Source organism: Delphinus delphis, chromosome 14 (genome assembly GCF_949987515.2).
Source record: "Delphinus delphis chromosome 14, mDelDel1.2, whole genome shotgun sequence".
Classification (NCBI taxonomy): domain Eukaryota; kingdom Metazoa; phylum Chordata; class Mammalia; order Artiodactyla; family Delphinidae; genus Delphinus; species Delphinus delphis.
This window is the reverse complement of record NC_082696.1, coordinates 52,183,963-52,211,878: the sequence shown is the minus strand read 5'-3', so window position 1 is coordinate 52,211,878 and position 27,916 is coordinate 52,183,963. Positions and strand designations below refer to the sequence as shown.

The 27,916-nt window shown below is 36.0% G+C and overlaps 1 protein-coding gene across 5 annotated transcripts in view; it reads right to left on the bottom strand.

The window, feature by feature from the left end:
- ATG5 (autophagy related 5) overlaps positions 1-27,916 on the bottom strand; it is a 119,732-nt gene that overhangs the window by 6,011 nt on the left and 85,805 nt on the right. For 4 of the 5 annotated variants that reach the window (XM_060030169.2, XM_060030166.2, XM_060030165.2 and 1 more), the window contains one exon: positions 11,857-11,974. In XM_060030169.2, the coding sequence (XP_059886152.1) occupies positions 11,902-11,974 (73 nt within the window). In that variant the 3' untranslated portion in view covers positions 11,857-11,901. Of the gene's footprint in view, positions 1-3,344; positions 3,467-11,856; positions 11,975-27,916 lie in introns of all 5 variants that reach the window. The other variant, XR_009521949.2, reaches the window with a different exon arrangement.

Here is a 27,916-nt window from a genome sequence, read left to right as displayed (position 1 = left end):
TCTAGCATCTACTTTAAAGTGAGCATTTTAGAGATGTGTGACATTTTAAGAAAAATATATTTAGACAGATTTTGGCTGTATGATTAAAAGAGTAAGAATTACATACAGAAACAAAAAGAAAAGAAAGAAAATTCATATTAGTCAACAAGTCATTAATGAAAATTATGAACTTTAAAAAAAGACACAAATTGGGAGGGAGGCAACTTGAATTCCAATTCTGATAATGAAGGACTCTAGGCAGAACTCATCTCTTTCCTTATATATAAAATGAAGATGTCTGTCTAGATCTATGGTTTGCAAATCTGGCTGACCATCAGAATCATTTGGAAGATTTTTAAAAATATATAACCTCTCCAGACCTGAATCAATCTCTGGGGTAAAGTCTTTTTTAAAATGTTCCCTTAAATAAATCGTATAATAATATGGGTATAGAATTTTTCTTCAAACAAAATCTTATGCAGAAGCACAAAATATAACACAGGTGAAGGTGGGGCAGCTTTGGCTGATGTGGGATTGAAGCCCGTCTCCCAAGTCCTGCTGCTTGCTGACTTACGATCCATGGCAGTTTGTGATTCAACGCCACGGGTCAGTTTGTAAAGCACTGGTCTGAAACAGAGGATTGGTAACAAGTCTTCCAGTTCTAGTACATGAGTCTTTTATGCAAAGACAGTGAACTATTTGAGTTTAAACCGGCATAATACACTAGCTTTTAATTCTTAGGCAAATCACTTAACCTTTTGAGTCCCAGTTTCCTCCTCCTACAGTGTAGGTAAAGAATTCTAACCTCCAGGGTTGCAGAGAGGATCAAATGGGATATCCAAATAAAGCACTCAGCACAGAGCCCAGCACAGGGCTTGGACATAGTAGGCATTCAATAAAGTGAGTGATATACCAAAACGTATATAAAAACTGTGGATTTAATTAAGTGACTGGCATGCAAAGGGCGTGAGAATTTGGCCTCATGTTAATATACACTCTGCATTACTCAGACCCATTATTATGCAGTGTGGCACAAGGATTTTATGCATGTGTTAAGAAAAAAAAAAGAGAGAGATGAGAACAAAAAAACCCAAAGACTCTATCATTATGCAAACAACAAAATGAATGACATTTTTAAAAAGTCATTAAGCACTGTAAACCTCTGGATAAATCTAGTACTGCTCTAAATATGTATATTCAGCAGAGCACATCCTGGATAAGTCAAATGAGCCCTACTGTACCATGGTGATGTTACTTAATAGACTTTAGGTATGGTTCTTATTTTATTTTAAAGATGAAAAATTCAAGTAGGGGGAAAAAAACTTCAAAAATCTTTGTTATACATTTTAAAGTATATCATTATTTGAGAACTTAAGAGTATGTGATGAATCTGCTTTTTAGAGATTTCTATTAGCAATGGCTCACAGCCTTCCCCATCCCAATCTGCATTTTAGCCATTATTTTTAAGCCAATTATTAACAAGGAATATGACCTAAATGTCTTTAAAAACAGGTTACTTGAGATTCTAGAGAGATGCATGAGTTTCACTCTTACTATTAATACGTGTAACTAAATATGTGAAACTTCTTTGAATTTAAAGGAAGCTAGAGAAATGGATGATATATCTCTAAGGGAAAGTGCTTTTAATCAGAACATTTCAGATTAGTAACTTGTTTTTTTAGTTCACACCTGTGGATATGGAATAACAGAAATCTAAGGCCAAAGGTTGTAACCACTGTGTTTAGATTTGTGGCTTCACATTTATATTTTACATAGTTCAGCAGAAAATGCCTTGATTTGCTATCTTGGAATGTGTGATGCTGAAGGTAAAACTTCTGAAAAATATTTGATACTTCTGAAAAACAGAGATAAACTTTTTTACTGTCACTATTCTGAACAATGTTGCTCTGACAAATTCTTTAACTTCTGGTATGTTCATTAGTAAAACGCCAACTAATTGAGTCCATCGACATGAAAAACCACAGGCTGAGATCTGAAGTGCATACATCATGCTGAAGGATTTTGACTCAGCTTCAGCGATAATAGTCAGTGAGGTCAGGTCAAAGAGGGTTAAACCAAGCCAGGATATAGCCAAAGGAATACATCAAACGCTGATTTTAAAAGGGCAATTAATCTTAGACAGAAATGCTTCCTGGGGAATGAGATCTCAATCTTAAGAGCATACTACATGATGTAGCAGTAAAAATGAACATATACAAGCTTACAGAGCTTTTATCCTATGATCACAAACAGAAGGAGAGTGCTGTTTATCAGAGAAATACAAACCTATTTAAAAATACTTACATTAACTTCTTCCGGATCTATGCTCATTTAGTAGTATAGGTTTTAATGAACATAGAATATCACAGTTAATATATACCGAATATCTTTTCCCATGCGTAAATTTTATCTTTATATATATTTTTATTATTTCTGTCCAAAATATTACCAAAGCCTTGACTCTTAACATTTTGTATAAGATTTTTCAAAACATGTCTATGTTATAACTGACTTGCTTATAACCTTTATATTTCTTAATGAGGAGGTAATAAACCAAAATTTAAACTTAACCCCCAAATTAGCTATAATTATAAAAAGAACATTGTATTAAGTGACTGTGAGACCATTTACATAAACTGATTAAATGCCTCCTGATAAGATAAAAGTGTGGTACAAGTTAGAAATTAAAACTTGTTCACTTCAAGAAACCTCCCGCCCCCAAAAATGAAACTTTGAAAATATAGGTTCAAATGTTTTTGAACTAATTTTATAAAATGATCCAGTAATTCTAGTTGGGTGTAATAGGGCTCGTTAATATTTGTCAATTATGAGTTACAGAATAATTCAAAACTAATTGTTTTATTTAAAATACAGGCAGTAATTACACTGTTTATATATGGTCAGATTAAGGTCTCACAGGACTTGTTTTAACGAAGAGATGACTTGCTTTTAATTGCCTGCATGTGTTATTATTTTGTTAAGGGAATTGTTTTCTAGTGCTAAAGATGAAATATTAATTGTGTAAGATCTGTTCCCACTTTTCAAAGAGTCAAGTTAATTCATTTAACTTCTTGGGATCTAGATAAAGGAAATCAGAGGCATCTCCTGACAGGCCCAGTAATCCCATCTTCACTAATGGAGAATAATGAAAATAATCAGTTTATTATTTCTTTCATTTTAGAAAAGACATATGTCAATGGGTTAAGTCATTAACAGATTCTGTACCACCAAAATCAGCCCATGTTACCCATGTGTTGGGACAAAGCACAGAGATGGAGGGAGAATCAAACAAACAAGGCGAAGAGTTCGATTCAGTTTAGATTTGATGACATAATCATACATTTAAGAAAATATATTATAATTACCAAGTTTAAAATAAGCCTCATAAGTTACTTCTGTCCAGACTTCAATATAGTAGATCTTTGTTGATGAGGGCTACATTTGAAGAACTTCTTGTATTACCACTGTGAATGACACTGTATCATTTCTTTTACACCCAGAGAGAGAAAACAATGAAGAGTAGAGAGTGTTAGGATAAGACTGCAGTCCAATGACCCAGTCCCACATGGCAGGCTCACGGTACCTCAGTGGAGTTACAAATGGGCCTTCCAGGGTTACTTGTGAATAGATGAAACTTCAAATAAATATGTGATTTGTTGCTTATAGTCTTCAATGAAAAGCTTTCACTAGCAGCAACACTTCCGGACCTCTTGCCTGAAGATTTTTCCTTTTTAACGTATTTTAACAAGTATATGCTAGTCCCGCTGGCTGCAGGGACTATGGAGATAAGCTTACTTATGTCTTACCAGAGCATTCCTAATCACATCCAGAAGGTAACTTCTAAAAAAAGTTAAAAACTCAGTAGCACGGAACTCTTGCCATAACCTGAGGTATAAGCGGTTCCAACATCAGTTTACATTTAGAGCTCATCCTACATCTCTATTTTCCGTGCAGAGGCTGAATATCAACACGTACTTATCTCTGCAGAGTAGGATTATCAACGAATGACAACAAGAAAAAATAAAACTGGTTCTTGCTAACTCCACTTGGTAAATTTCTTATGAGTACGGTTATTTGTGAAAAAATACTACCAAAACCATAAGAAAACAAAAAAATGTTAATTGTAAAACTGTGAAAAATATTAGATTATGAAATCTCACTTAAACAAATCTTTTGTTCATTTAAACCCTCCAACCATCCTATCGGGTGCGTAGCAGGTAACACCCTTATTTTATTGAGTAAGAACCATTAAAAAAAAAAGCAACTACTAAATGATCTTCTAAATCAATCAATCATACCTTTGTATGAAGGTACAAAAGGATACTAGAATGAAAACAAATTTTAAATGAGTGAAAAAAGAATTACTGAAACTGTAAAACGATTATTATTCTTACTCCTAAACCCTCATTCTGATGAAGTTTGGGGTTTGAAGGCTTCATGTTTCTGTGGCATGAACTGGCAAATTGAAATGCCACCTCTTTGGGGGTCAGTGTCACCATGCTGACAAAAGTGCCAATTTGAAGTTCAAACTTCAAATTGAAGGATCTGCCTTGGAAGAATAATGTGAGATTTAGATGTTTCTTCCTTTTTTTTTTTTTGCGGTATAGATGTTTCTTTTCTCTAATTGCTTTATGTCTGAAAAAAGCTGTTACAACAGTTGATTCACTTTATAAAACAATCTAATCATATGCTATGGGGCTAAGGAGAAAAAAATGTGAATGCACCATCTTTCCTTACTTTTTATAGAAACTATTCTGTGGTTTCTCATAAAGCATGTCAAAAATAAAGCAGTATTAATTTTCAAGTTAGACTACCTAAATGGGATATTATGACTCCCTAGCCTCAGTTGTTAAAATTATATTCTAATGTACTGACAAATAAAAGATTTGTACTAATAAAAGATTAGTACAAATAAGATTTGTACTAAAAAAGATTAGCACAAATAAAAGATCTGTACAATAAAAGACTTGTACAAATAAAAAGATTTGTACTAAGCAAATAAAAGATCAATTTTAGTCACTTAGTTCCTCAATACTTTCCCCCCACATCTGACCTCATTGAAAATCTTGTCCACATTTATGGGAGAAAAGTAGAAAAATAAAGCTAGTCTTTCAGGAAATAGAGTAGGGACATTTTAGGTCAGCATTTCAGACTAGACATTACCCCTGAGCAACCAGCCCCTGGCTAACTAGTGAAGGATTCTACTACAGTGGGACACTGTGACCTGGTCCCTCCTTTGCAACTAATTTCTGCTCATCTTTTAAGACTTAGCTCAGTCTTTACTGGCTACTCTGGAATGGATAAGACAATGAATCTTCCTACTATCTTTTGCATATCTCCATTCCTACACATATCACATCTGTGCATCTTTCTGTCCACTCCAACTGGACTAAAGTTTCTTAAAAGCAGGGACACCTTAGTAACCCCAGTGTCAGAAGACAGTATGATGTGAAGAAACTGACGAATAATGAAAGCTACAACATCAAATGGAACCCAAAAGTTAAATGGTAGTTGGGAAGGGGCTCAAAGAGTAAATAAAATCCCAGGAAGCAGGGCAGAAATGGAAAAAGGCAAGCAGCAAGAAGACTGTACTTGCTGGTAAGAGAGATGCAGGCAACCCTGACTAATTTGCCATTGAATGTAAGCCTTTCCCTATACACACACTCCATTTGTACAATACCAAATATAAATTCGGGATTATAAGAGCCCAACTGTTACAGAGGACTGATCAACCGGAACTTTGAAATAAACTTGTAAGAGTGAGAATGGGGCTTCCCTGGTGGTGCAGTGGTTGGGAGTCCGCCTGCCGATGCAGGGGACGCGGGTTCGTGCCCCGGTCCGGGAAGATCCCACGTGCTGCGGAGCGGCTGGGCCCGTGAGCCGTGGCCGCTGGCCCTGCGCGTCCGGAGCCTGTGCTCCACCAACGGGAGAGGCCGCAGCGGTGAGAGGCCCGTGTACCGCAAAAAAAAAAAAAAAAAAAAAAAAAAAAAAAAGTGAGAATGGACATTATTATTTTTATAACCCTAACTTACTAGGTTTTTATACATTACATTAGAAAACTAAGCAATGAAACATGATTGGGCAAAGCTTATAAGATTTTTGTATTCTCCAAAGTAAAAGAATAAAAGTTATGATTTTTAGTTTTTAAAAATTTTTGTATGTTGTTTCTAATGGGCAAAGAAAGAAATTTCACTTCAAGCCTGCTACAGAAGCTTAGCTCTCTGAGTCATTTTAACTACTACTGACACCACAGAAAAAATTTACCTGAGTTCACCTTTGGTTACTTCCTGTTACCTTGGCTAACTTATCTAGTCACTTACAAAACAAAAACAGAAACATATGAAGCAGCTCATCATTAGTTACAAGAATAATGACCTAAAGCACGTCTCCATGCATATTAGTACATTCTACCTTCATATGATGAAATAAGGCAAAATTCCTTCATGCATGAATCACTTGTTGTAAGGAATAGTAGACAATGGTGCCACATAACTTTTATGAAGCACTTTCTCCTGTAATCATGTGATGATAGCTAGTTCTTATCCATACACACCCAATCTTAAAGTCTTTCACTTTCAACTTAAGTTGGGTGCAGGTGTTTCAAAATGCTTCACTACGGACAATATCACAGGTGTACTGAACGAGACAGTAAAGTTTTTTACTGAAAGAGTGACTTGATGTTTTGAATACTCCCCATAGATCCTGAAATGACTGACAGTTATTTTCCAATGAGGTGACAAAAAGAAGAGGCAAATAAAAGTTTTTCCGAAGATAAGATACTGGTATTAGAAATGTGGCCTCCTCCTGGTATGAAATGTACCATCAAGAGTACCTCAAAAGTATACGTACTATTTACATCATTTCAATGAAGTATGTGTATGGTATGTGTATGTTCCCTGATGGATACAAGCATGTGACAGTTTGGGTGGGAAGAAGTCTGTCACAAAAAGATACCTGCCTAAGAGGCAGGTTAGTGGATTAATGCTGTGAGTGGCTACCTCACTGCCCTCCCTTTAAAAAAGACCCAAAAAACAAGGGGAGTCACCTTGTGTATTATTTAGGAATGGATGGGCAGGTAGTGCAGGTTAAAAATTTAGGAGAGGGCTTCCCTGGTGGTGCAGTAGTTAAGAATCCGCCTGACAACACAGGGGACACGGGTTTGAGCCCTGGTCCGGGAAGATCCCACATGCCACGGAGCAACTAAGCCCGTGCGCCACAACTACTGAGCCTGCGCTCTAGAGCCCACGAGCCACAACTACTGAGCCTGCGAGCCACAACTACTGAGCCTGCGAGCCACAACTACTGAAGCCCATGTGCCTAGAGCCCATGCTCCGCAACAAGCCACCGCAATGAGAAGCCCGCGCATTGCAACGAAGAGTAGCCCTCGCTTGCCACAACCAGAGAAAACCCGCGCATAGCAGCAAAGACCTAACATAGCCAAAAATAAATAAACAAAATAAATAAATATTTTACAAATGTTTTAAAAAAATTTAGGAGAGAATAAAGAGTCTTTAAAGGAATAAAAAAGCCTCACAAATGTGTGTGCCATTCTTGTGCAGGACCACAGTAACTTTGTATATGTACTGTGATCTGGGTGTAGGAATGGCAAAAAAGCACTAAGGTGCATTCTGACAAATGTGTCAGCTCAAACCACGTGACTGCTTATCATTTACATGTCAGAACGTCATAGACAGCATTTTCATAAAATCAACAAGAAGAGTAGCCAGAATTATACACAGGAACACTACAGTAACAACAGCAGCTCAGGTCCCTAATATCACGCCAGGGAACACTGAAAGAAAGTGTAGGTCTTGCATGCAGGCCAGATTAGGTACTAAACACAAATCATAGAATAAATTGAGTTAGGAAAAAGCAAACATTTCAGAATGTTATTTTAAAGTAAACAAAAAAGTGAAAAGATTGAAAAGGTGAAAATGAAAATAAATGGTAGCATAGTAAAGTGGAAAAACCAATGGACCAGGAGATGAGACTTGAGTTCTAAACCTAGTTCTACAATTAAGCAGACCTTTAGCAAATCATCTAAAAAACTAAGAGAATGGGGCTTCCCTAGTGGTGCCGTGGTTGAGAGTCCGCCTGCCGATGCAGGGGACACGGGCTCGTGCCCCGGTCCGGGAGGATCCCACATGCCGCGGAGCTGCTGGGCCCGTGAGCCATGACTGCTGAGCCTGTGCGTCCGGAGCCTGTGCTCCGCAACGGGAGAGGCCACAACAGTGAGAGGCCCGCGTACCACAACACAACAACAACAAAAAACTAAGAGACTGAACTAAAATAACTCTAAGGTTCAACAGTTATATGATTCTTTAAAGATGTCAAATACAAAATTAACACCCAACCAATTTCTTCCTGCTCTCCCTCCACTAAGGTTTTGTCTCATCATTCTGTGGATTTGTTGATAACTGTGCTGCCAGTTGGGGGGCTAGCGCCTTACAGTAGAACAGTTTTATTAAGGTTTTGAGTCTTATTGTGATGTTCTCACTCAATAGTCAAGGATGTTATAAAGAAGTACATTTTACATGACAATGTTCTGGAAAGAAGATTGTCAAAAAACATCTAAGAAAAGTACAATCAGGTAGCCATTTCAACATTAAGTTTTAGCTTAAATTTCAATTTACTCTTAATTGATAAAAGCATTTTTTCGATGTTCTTTAAAATACTGCAAAGTACTCAAAAAGAAAGAAAAATACAGTGCAGAGAAATGAATAACTGAAGGCCAATGCTTGCAGTGGGGGCAGCCTGTGGGTCCTGTCTCTGACAGCAATAAAAATGATCAATCTCTTAATTATACTTCAAATGGAAAAACTAGTCTATATTCCCAAATCTTCAAGAATGTAGCAAAATAGTCATTAAATAGATTTTAAAAACACACACAAACCCCTTATAGCATGGATCAAATGAATTGGAAAAATAAGATTATTCCTAAAATTACTGGGAATATCCCAGTCCAAATTTCTATAACTTGAGTTCAAAACTAAAAAGTTTACTTAACTATCTCTGTGAGGATTTACAGGAAAATGGCAACACTGGTTGTCTCTGGAGAGGGGAACTGAGTCAGGATTTTATGTACAGGAGTTGGGATAGAGACTTTTCACTAAATTCCTTTATAAACTTTTAGATTTTGGAACTATACAAGTGTATTGTCTACTAGAAAAAATATTTGATTATTTAACTGAACACATGTATTAAAAACCTTGATAAATAGGACTTGATCAAAATAAAATATTTTTTACTCTTCCAAAAAAATGAAAAGGTAAGTCTCAGACTAGAAGAAAATAATTACAAACCATGTCTGGTAAAGTACTTGTATGAAGAATATATAAATAACTCTCAAAACTCATGGATTATATGACATATAATCCATGAAAAAAATGAGAAAAGGATTTACATAAGACATTTCATCAAATATATCCATGAGTAACAATAAGCACATGAAAACACTCAACATCATTAGTCATTAGGGAAATTTTAAAAAACCAACATGAGATACCACTACACAACACTAGGATGGCTATAATAAGACAAAAAATATATACACTGATGAAGATGTGAAGAAACTGGAATCCTCATTCATTGCTGGTAGAACTGTAAAATGGTGCAGCCACTTTGGAAAAGTTTAGCAGCTTCTTAAAAAATTAAATATAAACTTACCATACAACCCAGCCATTCCACTCCTAGGAATCTACCCAAGAAAAATGAAAACATATGTCCTGTATGTGGATGTTCAGAGCAGCATCATTCATAAAGGTGAAAAGGTGGAAACAACCCAAATGCCCATCAATTGGTGAATAAATAAAATGTGATACATACACCCAATGGAATACTACTCAGTAATAAAAAGGAACAAACTACTAATTTATACTACAATATGAATGAAACCCAAAAACATTATGCTAAGTGAAAACAATCAGTTGCAATTTTGTATAATTCCCTTTATGTGAAGTATCCAAAAGAGGTAAATTACAGAGACAGAAAGCAGACTGGTAATTGTCTATAATTGCCAACAGGAGCAGAAATTAGCTACAAACAAGCACGTGGGAACTCTGAGGTGATGGAAATATTCCAAAACTAGATTGTGGCGATGGCTGCACGACTCTATAAATTTAATAAAAATCACTGAATGGCAAAAAAATTATTTAACAAAAACTCTTACTGAAAATGAAAACTATATAGCAATAAAGAAGATGAGGATTATAAGATACTATTATCCTATTATTAGAGATATGAGTATGTATGACAGTATCAAAAACCTTGACTAGTATAGTACAGTGGTGACAAATGACTCAGTAAATATAGTTTACTATATTTAGTAAACTGTAAGGTTATTATAAGAGGTTATAACTTAGAGGTTATTTAGTAACCTCTTAAACCAATGAAACTTGCTCAATTTTCATAATTTTGAGTAGTGGTCAATGATCTTTTCTATTGATCCCTTCTGGAACTGGTTCTGATGGTATTTCAGATGCCCCTCTTCTCCCCTCCTTTTGAGCCTTTGTGTATTTTCAAAGTGCTAGATATACATAGGAATGCCAGGAAAGGCAAGCATATTTAATTAAGAAAAATAGTTATATTCACAGGCCAAATAGCATACATTTTGAGTTCCATATTCTTTGTTTAGTCTTTTAGGCTAGAATATCAACATTCCTCTCAATCCTACTATTTCTAATTCTACTTAATAGGCAAACCATTTCCATAGATACTATATGATTCTTGAACTGTGTGATATAGTTACAAGTCATGTAAATAATACTGCCATCACCACAACTTAGGATATATTAATAAGAAACACAGCATTATCTACTGAAGTATTACCTTTGTATTTACTAATGCCTTACCTCTTCCCATAAAGGATTTAAAGTGGCAAGTTTTAAATGTTTTTCTATATGATAAATCCAAGTCTAGGCAATATATTAACAAATACAGCAATATGCCACTGAAATTTCCCCTACAGCTTAGTGTAACCAATAATAAGACAAGTCATTCAGTAACAGGGTGATGGTCAAATTATGGTACCTTGATATAAAGGACCATATGCTGGTATTTAAAAACATAGCTTTAAAGAATTTTTAATGACTATCATGTTATGTTAGGTGAAAAAAGCAGCAGGACATATAATTTTATACACACACACCCCCCTCAAATATTCAAGTATATATCTGCATGTGTGTGTCAATAGTGGCCTCTATGAGTTAGGGGTCTATAGCATTTCCCCCCCTAGTTTTCTGCATTTTCCTAGTGTTCCTTATGTTGCAATTAAGAAAAGAGAATTGTGGTTTTTATATTTTTCCTCTGCTTACAGGAAAACAATCTTAACCTAAGCTACAAAATGAGGACTACAAAACAGGGCAAGTTCTTGACTGGACTTGTGAAATGTTAAAGCCTCAGAGAACAATGTTGAGTAAAACATTAAAGAGTAGCAAAAAATTCAAATAAAATACGTATCCATTATTCAATATTTTGAAATTTAAAATATCAACCAAAGGCAAGACCTTTTCTTTTCTTTTCTTTTCTTTTTTACTATCTCTTATTCCTTTAGAATGAAGAAACACAATGGGAGATTAAAAATAATGTTTACCAGAACTGAATTCACAAATGAAAGATGCAAGGCCCCAGAAATATGAGAGTAACTTTAAAAGTGTATTTTAGTTTGCTAAAGAGAGTGAAATTCTTATTCTCTTAGTGTCAATAATTTATAAAATAGTAAGTTAAGTATCAAGTGCTTCTATTTCAAAAGATGAACAAGATAATGAAAATATCTTCCTGAAGTAACTAACAACTGTTATTTATAAATATAGAATGCTTATGTTACTTCAGTAACAAAGAGAAATGAAAGAGATGTTTTAATGTTGCTGATTATATTACCTTCAGGAGCAACTGCAGAAGGACAGACTTCTTTGAGGAGGTCTCCTAGTGTATGCAATTGTCCATCTGTAGCCACAGGACGAAAAAGCTTCTGAATGAAAGGCCGTTCAGTTGTTGTCTATTCGAAAAATGAAAAAAGATTTCAAACAATTAAGTCTCTGTTGCTGGGAATTATGAACTAATAGATCAGAAATTTAAAGCTGGCATTAGCTGTCTTCTGATATAGTGTAATCAGAAGCATATAACATCACAAATGTGGTATTATGGCCCAAAATGCTTAACACAAACTCAAGTAAATCTAATCACAGGAAGCAATAAAACAAATTCAGAACGTGCAGCATTCTAAACACAGCTGGCCTGAACACTTCAAAAAAGTCAAAGGCATTAAAAAAACAAAAACAATACAAAAAGATTAAGAGAGACTGACAAGATATAACAACTAAATACAAAACACAAAAGTCTGACTGAATACTGGATTGGAGAAAGAAATTTAAAAAGATCAGCTATAAAAGACATTTTTGGAATAAATGGGGAAATACGAAATGAACATTAGATAATATTATTTTAATGTCAAATTTCTTAGGTGTGATAATGTTTATAAGGACAATATCCTTATTGTTAAGAAATTCATGATCCAGTATTTAGGAGTAAGGTACCATGATGTCTGAAACCTACAGTCCAATGGTTTGGGGAGGGGAGCGAGAAAGAGTATGTGTGTAGAAAGAGACAGCAAATGTGAAAAAATGTTAATTACTGGTGAATCCAGGTGAAGGGTATTATATGGTCTTAGTTGTTTTATTATTTTATCTTTTCTATAGGTTCAACAAATTTCAAAATAGTAGATGTATTTCCTCTGACAACTGTTATTAGCACTATGTCATAATTTATTGCTAAGAATTTCAACGTCTTACCCATTCGAAAAATGAGGTTTAATTTTCTCAAACTCCCTCTCTAGAAGCACGACAACAATGATGCAGCCTCCCCATGACAGACTGCGGAGGCTCTGGAATCAGCCAATCTATGAATAAATAGCACTGTCGTTTTTGAGTTCTATGATCTTGCACCCAGTTTCTTTGGAAATCTGGGACATTCCATACCTCTTAAGTTTATTCTGGGAATAGGAGAACTGCCAAGAACAGAATAAGTAAATGATAAGGAGAATAATACCCACCACAACTCTTAACTGGTATTTCATTTTAAGATGGTACGTTTTTGTTTTAAGCTTCCTGGAATGAAAAATCATAAAAACCTACAGGAACAGAGTAATATCTTAATATTTTATAAGAAAATGATTTCAAATACCTAGCCACTAAAGACAAGTTTTTGGTTTGTTTGTTCGTTTTTTAATTAATTTATTTATTTAGGCTGCACCGGGTCGTAGTTGCGGCATGTTTAGTTGCAGCATGTGGTATCATTAGTTGTGGCATGCATGTGGGATCTAGTTTCCCAACTAGGTATAGAACCCGGGCCCTCTGCATTGGGAGCGCAGAGTTTTACCCCCTGGACCACCAGGGAAGTCTCTGTTTGTTTGTTTGTTTTTAAATCACAGAGGTATATACCTCAACTTCTTCAAGATAACTTTTACCGGATTTGGTAAAAAAATCATCTGATTTTAAGTGCAGACATAAACTACGATGTAAGAAAAGCTAGACGTGGTGCAAGCATGTGAGTACCTCTCCTGGCTTTACACTGTGTGTTCAGTGAATACATAATAAATGTTAAAAACGGTGTTACAATAATACAGTTGAGCATATATGGAAAGTATGAAAAAAACTAAAATTTTAATAAGTATGCACTGAATATAATGCAATTCACTTCACTAACTGAACTCTTCATTTTTTAAAAGTATGATTGAACAGGGAACTCTACTCAATACTCTGTAATGGCCTATATGGGAAAAGAATCTAAAAAAGAGTGGATATATGTATTTGTGTAACAGATTCACTTTGCTGTACACCTGAAACTAACACAACACTGTAAATCAATTATACACCAATAAAAATTTTTTTTTAAAGTGTGATTGATATCCTTCAATTTTGGAAGCTCATAGTTTTCCCACAGGTGAAACTGAGAATGATATCATGCACAATCAAGGATTAACTATGTGAAGATAATAAAGGTTAGAAGAATTCAGAGAAAAAAGAAATGAATAGGGGACTGCAATAATAATTTAAAATAGCCACCACCCACTTAGGGCTTTCTATCTTCCAGGCAATGAAGAGGCTTTTAAGACTTTTTAGCAAAGGAAGTGACGTGATGAAAGAGGCTTTTTCTGAAGACTAATGGAAAGCAGCTCTGTGTACAATGACTTGGTGAAGAGGTAACATCAGGATGATCGGTGAGAGGCTGTCTGAGTAATGCAAGCCTATGTGATGACAACTAGGCCCCGGTCAGTAGAAAAGGAGGGGCAGGACTGTACCCCCAATTAAAAAAAAGTCAAAATGTATCATCCATGCTCTGATCTGAAAATACTAAGGTTTTCAGCAAAGCCAAATAAATCTTTTCAAGATTCATTCGCCCCCTACTTAGTGACAGAACTATGAGGTGGCTTAGCTCTAATAATATAATATATATTATAATAATATGAAAAAATATGCTAAACAGGAAAGGCTGAGTAGTCTTAGCCACATATTAAAAAACAGAAATTCTCCCCTATTCCCATTCCTAGAAAAAATGGCCTGTAATTTCCCTGTACTTCTCTTTTTTCAACTCTCTCCCAAAGTGGAGCAGTTATAATAAAGGTATAACTTCAACAACCTTTATAATGCAATTTGCCTGGGGGGAGGGGGAAAGCCCACATATTCTAAGTAAATTCCGTAGAATGGTAACCAAGAAAACTCTCATCAAAGTAAACTGCTGTTTTTCAAATAATAAAAACCTTTATTAAGATACCCCAATAAAAAATCTAATAAACACTTTCTGTTTAACATTTATTCGAGTGCCTTTAAAAACCTGCATTCTCGGGCTTCCCTGGTTGCGCAGTGGTTAAGAGCCCGCCTGACAATGCATGGGACACGGGTTTGAGCCCTGGTCCAGGAAGATCCCACATGCCGCGGAGCAACTAAGCCTGTGAGCCACAACTACTGAAGCCCGCGCACCTAGAGCCTGTGATCCGCAACAAGAGAAGCCACTGCAATGAGAAGCCCACACACCACAAAGAAGAGTAGCCCCCGCTCGCCACGAGAGAAAGCCTGCGTGTAGCAGCGAAGACCGAACACAGCCAAAAATAAATAATAAATAAATTTTTAAAAATCATATTAAAAAAACATATTCTCATTCTTAAAAAGTTAGTATGTTAGAAAAGAGCCATTAAGTGTCTAAGTTACACCAAAGATTATGAAAACTACTCAATTTTGAGAGTTATTTATCCTTAAAACAAAAGCCCTCCACAGACAGATCAGGAATTCAACTACTGTACAGAGGTTCTAAAGGGCAATGGGAATGAAGGGTAAATTCATGTAAATTTCTTAACAGATCTCATTAAACCTAAGTTGGAGTTAAGCAGAGAAGACTAAATTATACTAGGAAGTATTTAAAAGCTATTTTCCTTTTGAATATAGCAAGAATTTTAAAAATACAAAAACTCCACGAACATGAATTCTTTAAACTTTGATTTAGTATACATAAAACCAGATAATGCTAACAATATCCATGGTAATCTGAACCTTAGCCTGATAGATAAGAAAGCCACTGTAATAAAACTACACCACAACACTTAATCTAGCCATATATTTGTAAATATGCAAACTATTTCAGGGACTTTCAAGAAACAGAATTACTTTCTCATGAGAAATAATATGACTTGGTAAAGTCATATTTGAAACTGCCCTTGCTAGTTTTTAAATTAAATGTTAGTCATTTCTTTTTTTTTTTTTGCGTCACGCGGGCCTCTCACTGTTGTGGCCTCTCCCACCGCCGAGCACAGGCTCCGGACGCGCAGGCTCAGCGGCCATGGCTCACGGGCCCAGCCGCTCCGCGGCATGTGGGATCCTCCCAGACCGGGGCACAAACCCGTGTCCCCTGCATCGGCAGGCGGACTCTCAACCACTGCGCCACCAGGGAAGCCCCTGTTAGTCATTTCTTAAACACATCAAATGTATATAAAATTAGGATGCTACTGGCTGGCTGTGCCCCATCCCTTCTTTACTTAGGCACCCTCATCACTGTACCAATAACTTTTTCTTGTATGAAAAGTTATGCTGTTGATTTACCTTGGAGATATACTGAACAGAAGCAGAGGAACTAAATTTGTAAAAATTTTAAGTTAAATTTGTAAGCTTTTACTGAATCAAGTTTGCACACATATGCATGAGTATAAATGGAGGTAATATCTACACTGCAGAGTTTCTGAGATAAAATATATACACAGTACAATCATGGTACACACAACCACCTAAATACACACTAAAACACACACTACCACCGCAACATTACCACCACCACAATCAACAGTTTTAGAGCACTGTAATGAATATTTTAACTTAATACTGTCCCAATTTAGCAGACTCAAATTTTATTTCTTTTTAGTTTTAATCTACTTTCTCTAAGTTCACTTATCTAGATGCTAAAAAGTCCAGAATCATGAAATTCAGCTTATGTTGTAATGTTTTTATACGGCAGGGTAAAAAAAGCAAAGTCACTTTAGGACTTGATTCAGAGCTAGTCTAGAACTTAACACCAAAAAGCAAGATCCATAAAAGGAAATATTGATAAACTGGACCCTTATCAAAATAAACTTTTACTCTAGAAAAGATTCTGTGAAGAAGATGAAAAGACAAGACTGAAAGAAAATATCTGCAAGACTACATATCCAACAAAGGTCTTGTATCCAGAATATATAAAGAACTCTAAGAATCCAACAGTAAAAAACACAAAGAATTCAATTAGAAAATAAGCAAAAGACACCAACAGACATTTCACCAAACAGGATATACATATGGCAAATAAGCACGTGAAAAGATGTTTGAGGGCTTCCCTGGTGGCGCAGTGGTTAAGAATACGCCTGCCAATGCAGGGGATGTAGGTTCGAGCCCTGGTCCAGGAAGATCCCACATGCCGCAGAGCAACTAAGCCCGTGCGCCACAACTACTAAGTCTGCGCTCTAGAGCCTGTGAGCCACAACTACTGAGCCCGCATGCCACAACTACTGAAGCCTGCATGCCTAGAGCCTGTGCTCCGCCACAAGAGAAGCCACCACAATGAGAAGCCTGCGCCCCACAACGAAGAGTAGCCCCCGCTCGCCGCAACTAGAGAACGCCCACGCGCAGCAACGAAGACCCAACTCAGCCAAAAATAAATAAATAAAATTAATTAATAAAAAGATGTCTGACATGTCATTAGCCACTAAGGAAATGCAAATTAAAACCACAATACAACATCCCTACACACCTACCAGCATGTCTAAAATAAAAAATGGTAATAATACCAAATGCTGGTGAGCATGTGGAGAAACGAGATCTCTCGTACTATTGCTAGTACAAATGTAAAGTGGTTCAGCTCTTATGGAAAAGGGTAAGGTAGTTTCTTACAAAACTAAACATACATTTACCATATGACCCAGCAATTGTACTCTTGAGTACTTCCAGAGAAGCGCAAACATATGTTCTCAAAAAAATTGTCACAATTGTTCATAGTAAAAACAATCCCAATGTCTTTCAACAGGTGAATGGTTAAACTGTGGTATATCTATACCACAGAATACTACTCAGTAATAATAATGTAAAAACCTATTAATACATGCAACAAATTGTATGGAATGCAAAGGAATTACACTACGTGAAAAAAATCCAATCTCAAGCTTATGTACTATATGATTATACTTACATAACATTAGTAAAATGATAAAATTTTAGAAATGGGGAACAAATTAGTAGTTGTCAGAGGTCAGGGAAAGGAGAAAGTGAGGTTGGAGGCTGAGCTATAAAAGGGTAGCCTTTGTGTTGGAACAAAACTAATGAAATATGAATAAAGTTTGTGGATTGTATCAACGTCACTTTTCCTGGCTATGATATTTTACTGTAGTTATAGAAGACGTCACCAGTCGGGGTAACTGGGTGAAGAGTATGGAGATGTTTCTGTATCATCTGTTACAACTTCATGTGAAGATTATACATGTTAATTTATGAAAAGCATTTAGAAGAAGGCCTAGTGAACAGTAATTGCTCAATAAGTGCTGTTACTGTTCTTATTAAGCATGACTTGACAGTCAAAGGAAATTTATTAAACACTAACATGTATTTTATATTGAGTTGTAATATGAAATATGGATGATAAGAAGATATACTAATCTTGTCATCACACTGTTACTACATAGCATTAGGGCTGATTTTGTCGTTTTGGTAATATATATTGTATCAATGTAATGAGTTAGAAATGTTAGTTTGTTGAAAATGACAAATTACAGCTGGACACATTTGGTTCACGGACCATGGAGTTAGTGACCTTAAAGAGGAAAGAATCATATCCAATAGGAAAAGGAGATTCTATTCACTGAAACAAAGAGATTAAAAGTTATGAAAGAGAAAAATAAAAATTCAGAAAGGATACAACCTAAAAGATGCCCAGTAGATGCATGATGCTTCAATTGTTTGTGAAACTTATAAACGCCCTTAATTAAAAGGCTGGGGGTAGGTGGGTCTCCTACTGATACATCAAGCAGTACCTCATGATGACAAGGGACTCCGTTTGTTAGAACTGCTTGGATAGAATCATCCCAGTAGTAGTACTCAGGTTCAGGATCTCTGATCTGACTCGCTGTAAATTGAATCCATAATATTTGGTCCAGTGAGCCTTAGACTGGTATTCTAAGCCCTTGGTTGGGCTGAAGAAATAAATATTATATTGATACTTTATATATGTTGTAGTTCTCCAGGTACAGCAACAAGTTTTGATATCATCAGCTACTTTGTATGTTTTGCTTTTAAGTCCTATGAAAGAGTCAGGATAATTGGTTTACTATATTTGTAAATAAAATTTGATTTACAAGACTTGCTTAAGTATATCAAAGGAGTTCTGGGCTTCCCTGGTGGTGCAGTGGTTGAAAGTCTGCCTGCCGATGCAGGGGACGCAGGTTCGTGCCCTGGTCCGGGAGGATCCCACATGCTGCGGAGCAGCTGGGCCCGTTAGCCATGGCTGCTGAGCCTGCACGTCCGGAGCCTGTGCTCCGCAACGGGAGAGGCCACAGCAGTGAGAGGCCCGCGTATCGAAAAAAAAAAGGAGTTCACTTGTTAGGTTTTTAGATTTTTTTAAAAAAAATCAGCTATACTGAACTATAACGAATTAGCAATGCCTACTTATTAATAGAGAATGTTAATTAGATTTATTTCATTGACTATATAGATAGTACTATGTGTTTTAGAAGAATTAAATATGGAAAAGGAATAAATTATAAAAATATCAAGAAGTGAAAAAAATTGCTCTGATTTTTATGCAAATCTACTATATTTGTAACTAGCATAAATTGAACTGAAAGGCATTGGAAACACTAGATTTTATAAGTCCAATAAAACACATATAACTGTAAAGTTACTTCCAATATTAAAAACTCCACTAACTAGGGCCATCAAAATCAGTGCATTTTCACTTGACACAATTTTAAAATAACTAAATTTACTATATTTTAAAAGCTTTACATAATAAGTAATGAAGCCTTCATTATTGCCAAAATGGTGACATGATGAACACCAATAAAACTTTCCTTATATCCGTAGAAAAAACCCACAATATATACTTTACTTTTGAGAATCATGTGGCCACTGATATTCCATTAATCCTTGTAATGTGACAAGCATTACAAGGATATAAAGATAAATAAACTGAAACAAAGAATATTACATTTATTTCCTGTCAATGTTTTTTTAAAAAAAGGATTTGAGATTGCTTGTAGCAAAAGCATGCATATAATAACAATAAAAACTATTAACACATCTTTGTCTTGGATAGAATGATCCCATCTCTTATATGCAGAATCCAAAAAATAAAAACAACAAACCAGGGGCTTCCCAGGTGGCGCAGTGGTTGAGAGTCCGCCTGCCGATGCAGGAGACACAGGTTCGTGCCCCGGTCCGGGAAGATCCCACATGCCGCAGAGAGGCTAGGCCCGTGAGCCATGGCCAGTGAGCCTGCGCATCCAGAGCCTGTGCTCCGCAACGGGAGAGGCCACAACTGTGAGAGGCCCGCGTACCGCAAAAACAAAAAACAAAAAAACCCAACAAACCAAGCTCACTGATCCAGAGAACAGATCAGTGGTTGCCAGAGGCGGGGAGTATGGGGGTGGGAGAATTGGGTGAACTGTTTTTGTTTTTAGTTTACAGAAATTGAATGAGGGAAAAAAAGGACTAATCCTGCTACAATCTATAACATAAATTAAAATTGGAAGAGATTGGAGAATTGGGGAGTCTCTTTGGTTAGCTTGAGAAATAATGAGGATAAGAACTTGTGTGGTGGCAAAGAAAATGGAGAGAGTGGATATAAGGGATGTGGATAGATTGTGTGATCTGAAAATAGATTTGTTTCCTTAATTCATTTGTTTATTCTTACTTTAATTCACCTCTTTTCTGTATCAGGCAGTTGTTAAAGGTGTTCAGCAGAAAATGAGCAGGGTTACTCCCCTCACAAAGTTCTCTGACCAGCCCTGAGTAGCTCTCCTTTAATCCAGTAACTCAAAAATTAGTCCCACCCCCTAAGAGTGCTCACAGCCTCCATCCAGAAACATTCCTTCCACATCCTTTCAAATTCTGCTTCCTAGCCTGTTCCCAAATCTCCCAGTTTCTGATCACCTCTTCTTTTCCTGACTATGATTCCACTTCACCCCATTGGCAGCTCTCATCTCTGGCTTCTTAGATGCACTTCCTACTTCCTATTTTTAGAGAGTTAGGCTGATTTCATGTGTTTTAGGTAAATTCTTGCCTAGTCCAGTGAAGCCCTGTGGTCTTGGCAACTAGGCACAGTCCTCATGGCTGTCTCCCCACCTGCCCCCAAACAGCCCAGACCCAGACAGTCAAGAGTCCAGCCACAACACAACACAACAAAACAAACAAACAAAAAGAATTATCCCAGTAGTAGTACCCATGTCCAGGATCTCTAACAACCAGAGGGCAGGGGTAAATACATTAGAAATCTTCATTCATTAAACATTTGTTGAGCACTTATGAAGGTATCACTTGTGCTAGTAAATACAAAGATGAACAATGCACACATAAACAAATAACTGTAACAGTGTTAAGTGATAACAGAAATATGTACAAAGTGCTATGAGAAAATTTTAAAGCCCAAGCATAAACTTTTTAACTCTGGACTTTTTGGCAGCTAGAGCAAAAACAAAAGTAAAAAACAAACAAACGTCAAACAAAAAACTGGTTACATAATTTCATTTTGTAAGTGTGCAAGATATACCAGTAGGTTCAAAGTAAAATATGCTAAGTGTGGTAGAATGTAAGGTATTAAATAAAATTGTAGGGAGTTTCTAAAGAAGATGAAAACAAAGGAGAGAATATAGGTCTTCCAGTTTCCAACTTGAAATGGAGAATTTTTTTTTAAAACAGAGAAAGAGACAAGACTATTTCAGGCAGAGTACAGCACCAATCCTTCCCTTTCATATGCCCCTCCCCACTAAAATATTCAGAGGCAGATGGAATATAACAGTACCTGTGAGAAATTAGTGGATAAGGGGAGCAAAGCGGCCTACAAATTTAGCACATAAAGCGTGGAATGTCAAATGCATTGAATTAGCAAGGGCTTGGTTGGAATCCCAACTCACAACACAACTGACTGGGTACGTAAGGCAAATTACATCAGTCTTTGGGAGTCTGTTTCTAAATCTGAAAAATGGAAATAATATATATTTTTGAATGACTGTTGTAACAATTAAATAAGATGAGATACACAAAACACCTAGTGCAACAGGTGTTTTAACAATGATTAATTCCTTTCATTTCTCCGTTTAAAACCACGGTTAAATGTGGACCAAAGAAAGGTAACACTATCTAGTCTTTACAGAACCAAAAACAGAGAGAATAAAAAATAATTAGTATCCAACCATGAGTTGTTCCCTTTGAAGTCTTGTTCATTAGAATATGTGGCACAAAGAAAAAGAAAATAGGGGTTTATAGAGGATATGCTTACAGACTTTACCAACAATGACACATGATATGTGCTTCAAACTGTCACATGCATATCTGGCCTTAGATATATTCATGCATGTCAAATTTTGCATCACATGCTTTTCAAAAGAAGCCTCATGTTAAAATTAGCTTAAGAATATACACAATTACAATACCTCATTAAGTAAAAAAGAACAGGCCATTTTCAAATGAATGCTTTTAGACCTTTACAGTAAACAGTCCTTTTGGTGGTGGGAAGTAGGGGGACAGGGAGGACAGCGGGAGGGGGGAGTCTGTGCCACTTAATCAGACTACTTTTATCCTTTATGTAGGGAAATAGGAGACTTGAAAATAAGCACTTTCTGTAGTTATGCTACCAGAGTCTGAAGTCCATTTTGAATATTCCCGACAACTCTGAAAAATAATAATTAACATTTGAAAAGCTGTCATTATTATAGTCAGGGACACTTAATCCTCAAAGCAGCAGTGTCTTAATTGAGACTATGTTTAAATGAAAGCACCCATCAGAATTATATCCACACATCTGGTTTGAAGCTTATGTTTTGTCTTATTTAAATTGTTATATTTATTATATTTCTGCCTAGACAATACAAAATATATTTTGCTGCATAAATAATTAAGGCAAATTTTCTTCAAATACAGGCAACAGTTTGTGTCTTCCTCATATCCTTTCACTGAATAAAATGTGTTACAGGGAAGTACCATATCCCTCTTACTCAAGATTGAGATCAATTTGATGCTGTTTATGAGCTAATTTATAAAACAAGTTATATGGCTTTAAAATGTTTTATTTGAAATTATTAGTAGAGTGGCCAACTGAAAAGCTTCCTATAAAAGTGCTAGGATTGATGTGTTTAGTAATAATTATCTTAATTCTTCTAAGGTTTCTCTGGAAAGATTTCAAAACCATACCTGGGGAATCATAGTTTAAATTTCATTATCTATAAGAGCTTTAAAATATCTTTTCTAATTTTACCTAAAAGCCATACTAAAAGGTAGGCTACTACAAGAGTAATGTAATTAATAAACTGTTTTTGACTAAAGAATCAAAGGATACTTTTATATACGTATTATTTCTATCTTTATGGTATAATTACATAAAATAACTATGCAGCACTTTTAATTTGTACAAATATAGAAATCCAGGTAGCAAGAAGAAACATCTGGGTAAAAGAGGTTGTGTTGACCTCAGAATTAAAATTCTGTTCTCTTGATGTCCAGTCAAGTGTCTTATCCACTAGAAAAGTGTTTCTAAACTTGGGCCAGGAGCTATGAAGCTCTACAAGATCCTCAGTCCTCTGAGCAAGGTCTGTAGGTTTTACAGTGAATGCTAAATAAAGTTTATACTATGGGAATGTTGATATTTTTGTTTCTGATACAAATAACTTTAAAAAATTATCCTACTGAAGTATCATCAAAAGCAGATTTCATAAATCCTTGTGAATTTTTTACAAGTAGCAAATAAAAACTAGTGATAAATATTTTACAGATCTCACTGTTGAAAGTAATCTGCTGATTAAGAAATTAAAAAAACATAGCCCTTGACTACTCTAAAAAACATATGAAGAAAAACAATGTAGTAAAACTATAATACTCTTGAAAGAAAACATAGAAGGAAATCTTTATGGCCTCGGATTTGGCAAGACAAGCTGAAAGCACAAGCAACCAAAGAAAAAATAAGCTGAATTTAATCAAAATTAAAAATCTCTGTATTTCAAAGGACACTATTAAGAAAATGAAAATAAAATCTACAGTATGGGAGAAAATATATGCAAATCATATATCTGATAAGGAATTAGTGTCTAGAAGATATAAAGAGCTCTTATAATTCAGTAATAAAAAGACAACCCAACTAAAAAAGAACAAAGGTTTTGAAGATATTTCTCCTAAGATAACATACAAATGACCACTAAACGTATGAAAAGATGTTTAACATCATTAGTAATTAGGGAAGTGAAAACTGACACCAAAATGATATACCCCTTCATACCCACTAAGATGGCTATAATTAAAATGATAGAAAATAACAAGTGCTGACAAGGATGTAGATAAATTGGAACCCTCGTACTTGGCTAGCGAAACGTAAAATGGTGCACATGCTTTGGAAAACAGTCTGGCAGTTCCTCAAAAGATTAAACATAGAATTATCGCATAACCCAGCAATTCCACTCTTAAGTATCTACCCAAGAGAGCTGAAAGTATATGTCCACACAAAAACTAGTACATTATTGTCTACAGCAACGTTTATCCATAACAGCCAAAATGCAGAAACAATCCAAATAACCATCAATTGGTGAACAGATAAACAACATGTGATATCTCCAAACAGTGGAATATTACTTGGCCATAAAAAGGAATGTACTGAAACATGCTACAACATTGATGAACCATGGAAATATAATGAAAGTGAAAGAAGCCAGACACAAAAGGCCATATACTTTAAGATTACATTTACACAAAACGTTCAGAATAGGCAAATCCATTGAGAGACAGAGAGAGAAAGTAGATTAGTGGTTGCCATGAACTGGAGGCGAGGGAGAATTTGTCATGGGCTGAAAGAAAGGAAGGAAGGAAGAATGAGTGACTGCTAATCAGGTGTAGGGTCTTTTGGGGGTGATAAAAGTGTTCTGAAATTACATAACAGTGATGGTTGCACCAATTTTGTGAATATTCTTTAAAAAAATCAATGAATAGCACACTTTAAAAGGGTGAACTTTAGGACTTCACTGGCAGCCCAGTGGTTAAGACTGCACTTCCGCTGCAGGGGGCCTGGGTTTGATCACTGGTCGGGGAACTAAGATTCCGCATGCCATGCGGCACAGCCAAAAGAAAAAAAAGGGTGAACTTTATGATATCAAAGTTTTACTTTAATAAAGCTATTATTAAAAAGAAAACAATGGGGGCTTCCCTGGTGGCGCAGTGGTTGAGAGTCCGCCTGCCGATGCAGGGGACACGGGTTCGTGCCCCGGTCCGGGAAGATCCCACATGCCACGGAGCAGCTGGGCGCGTGAGCCATGGCCGCTGAGCCTGCGCGCCCGGGGCCTGTGCTCCACAACGGGAGAGGCCACAACAGTGAGAGGCCCACGTACCGCAAAAAAAAAAAAAAAAAAAAAAAGAAAACAATGTAAAAAGTCTTCAAATGGGTGGGCAGTGGGGGGAGTCCTTCTGGGGTGATAATTCAGATTCATCATAGTTTGATTTACAACTATTCATCAAACCATGTTTGTTTCATGAGTTCTTAAAAAACAATAATTATACCACCCCCACAAATTAAAAAATTTTAAAGTCAAGAGTTTCCAAACAATAAGGATCAGGGAAATATCCCTGTCCTCATGAATTCAGAAAAATTATAAATTTTTCTTTAAAGAGTTGTATAGCATCGTGCCAATTTTAAAGTTGCCTGTGGGAATTTAAATAACTCTGCCTTAATTTGTTTAACTCATTTAAAATCATGTTCTGATGTTTAAAATGAAGCCCGAAAGTTTTGAAATTATAAAACCTAGTTTAAAGCATGCGTGTGCGGCGGGGGTGGGGTGGGGGGGACTTACTAAAATGAGTTCAGAATTTAATAATAAAGGGTTATATAAAACAGAATTAATCTATCTTACCAAATAGGGTGTCTGGATCATAAAAAATGTCCTTATTGATCAACTGTTGCCCAGCTTGTAGATTCATTACGTCTATTATTTCTGAGATTTCCCAGAACCCACTCCACCAGTCAGGGCAGGAGGGGAACTCCTCATCTACCTACTTCCTTCCTGCTAGCTTGGAACCTCTGATTCCAACCCACGCTTCTGAGACCCGAATGGAGAGGAGGGACTCTGCAGTAAGAGGGGCTCTTCCTCTCACAGATTCTCGACTTAGAATCTAGAATGGTAAAGGAATGATATTCTAAGTGCAGGTTTGGCTTTACAGTACCAATATCATAGTTCAATTTCATTACTAATTATGTAGCCTATCCTAGGAATTTTTTTTACTTATAATACAAGTCCTATCTCCTTTACAGATCCAAATTTTTGGAACACAATATATGAAGAAAGGACTGTCTGTAGAGTCCAAAGTAGGCTAATATATCCCATCAGAATTTTAGTTCAAGATAATTTTCCAATACCACCAATTCAGCAAGTCAGAATTGCAGGTTTCTTTCCACAATGGGAGTTTTAAAATAGCATAAACATTTTGCTATTTAGTGCACTGAAGTGGTGATTTTTTAAATAAGGGTCTAAGAGGACCATAGAGAGCGAAGATTAATTCTTGTGTAACTTAAGTGACAGTTTATCCAGTAGAGAAATGGAAGACTGTGGTGAGGCAGAAGAGAATAAACTGTGGCTAAAAGCTATTATCATGACACTTATGAAGAGTTATCAGCTGAACTACAAAATGGGTGAAAGAGTGTGTATTTCAACTTAAAATATAGTTCTTTATTTAAGGAATTTTATTTGTTGTTCCAAAAGCAGATCATTATTCCCCAGAATTAATTACAATTAAAGAAAGCCTTCTTTACACAGAACATAAATTACTATATTATTTAATGTGGACATTGTTAAAACATTCCGAAGTAATAAATCTATTCAATTATATGTGATATGACTCAGGAAGGCATGGAAGTAAAAAAGTTTTTAAAACAATAATGTGTTAGAGGGAAGAGCAAATTTGTTATTTCTACTCCATTAAGGATTCCTTAAGCAACGTAAAAACCAGAGTTCTAGTTATACTTTGATGTGTAGATCCTTTTGAAAGCTACTCTACCCTGTTTAATATGAAGCATCTGTAGCTAAAATGAACACCTAGTGAAGAGTACGAATGCTGCATTACACAAGCAGACGTCAGAACTGTCCCAAGGCTAAGTTACTTTAAACATGTATGCAGTCAGAAATTAGCTGTGGCTTACTTCTTAGAAGTAACAGATAACTACCCTCATCGTGATGAAAAAGATTTTAAATGTAAGCTAATAGAGGTATTTTTCCTTTAGTAAAGCTCTGCTTTTAAAAGTAAACTTCAAAACTTTAATTAAAATAGGAAATGCTGGGCTTCCCTGGTGGCACAGTGGTTGGGAGTCTGCCTGCCAATGCAGGGGACACTGGTTCGTAACCCAGTCCGGGAAGATCCCACATGCCACGGAGCAGCTGGGCGCGTGAGCCATGGCCGCTGAGCCTGCGCGTCCGGAGCCTGTGCTCCGCAGCGGGAGAGGCCACAACAGTGAGAGGCCCGCGTACCGCAAAAAAAAAAAAAAAAAAGGAAATGCTTGTTACATACTAAAAACTTCTCAGATTAGTGAGGCAGAGAAAAGGAGGGGTTCTGTAAAAGAAAAAGGTGGGACAGAAAGATGAAGAAAAAGAAATGGAGGAGGAAAAGAAAAGAAAGGAAGGAAAGACTTAAAGGACAGAAGTGCCTACTGAAATACATTATTTCTTTCAAATTTTAAACTAACAGGAGAAATTCTTTCTTCTCATATACATGAAATAACCAACGTTTCTCTTATCTATGCTTTGAAATACCTAGACAAACAGAAATCCAAGGCAGTATGTATTCTTAACATTTTGAGTGTTTAGTTTTGAGGACATGTTATTTCTTAGTTTGTTAATTTTCTACATTTGAAATGTAATATCCATTTACATGAATGTTTTGAAGACAGATTTAATATGGTGTAAAATATGGTTAATGAAGTTTAATAATAAGTAACATATTAGTTTGACTTCTCAAAGTTTTGTGCACATTAACTCAGCCACACATCTAATACACAAATCACTCATCAGTGAATTCAATAATCATTTGAAATCCTCAGCTTACTAATTCATACAATTTCACAACTGTATGAATTTTACAATTCATACAATTTCAAAAGTTGTATGAATTTTACAGTTCATACGATTTTAATTAAAGTCATGTACATAACTGTGTCACAACATAACAGATAGGTGACTTTCATGAAAAGATCA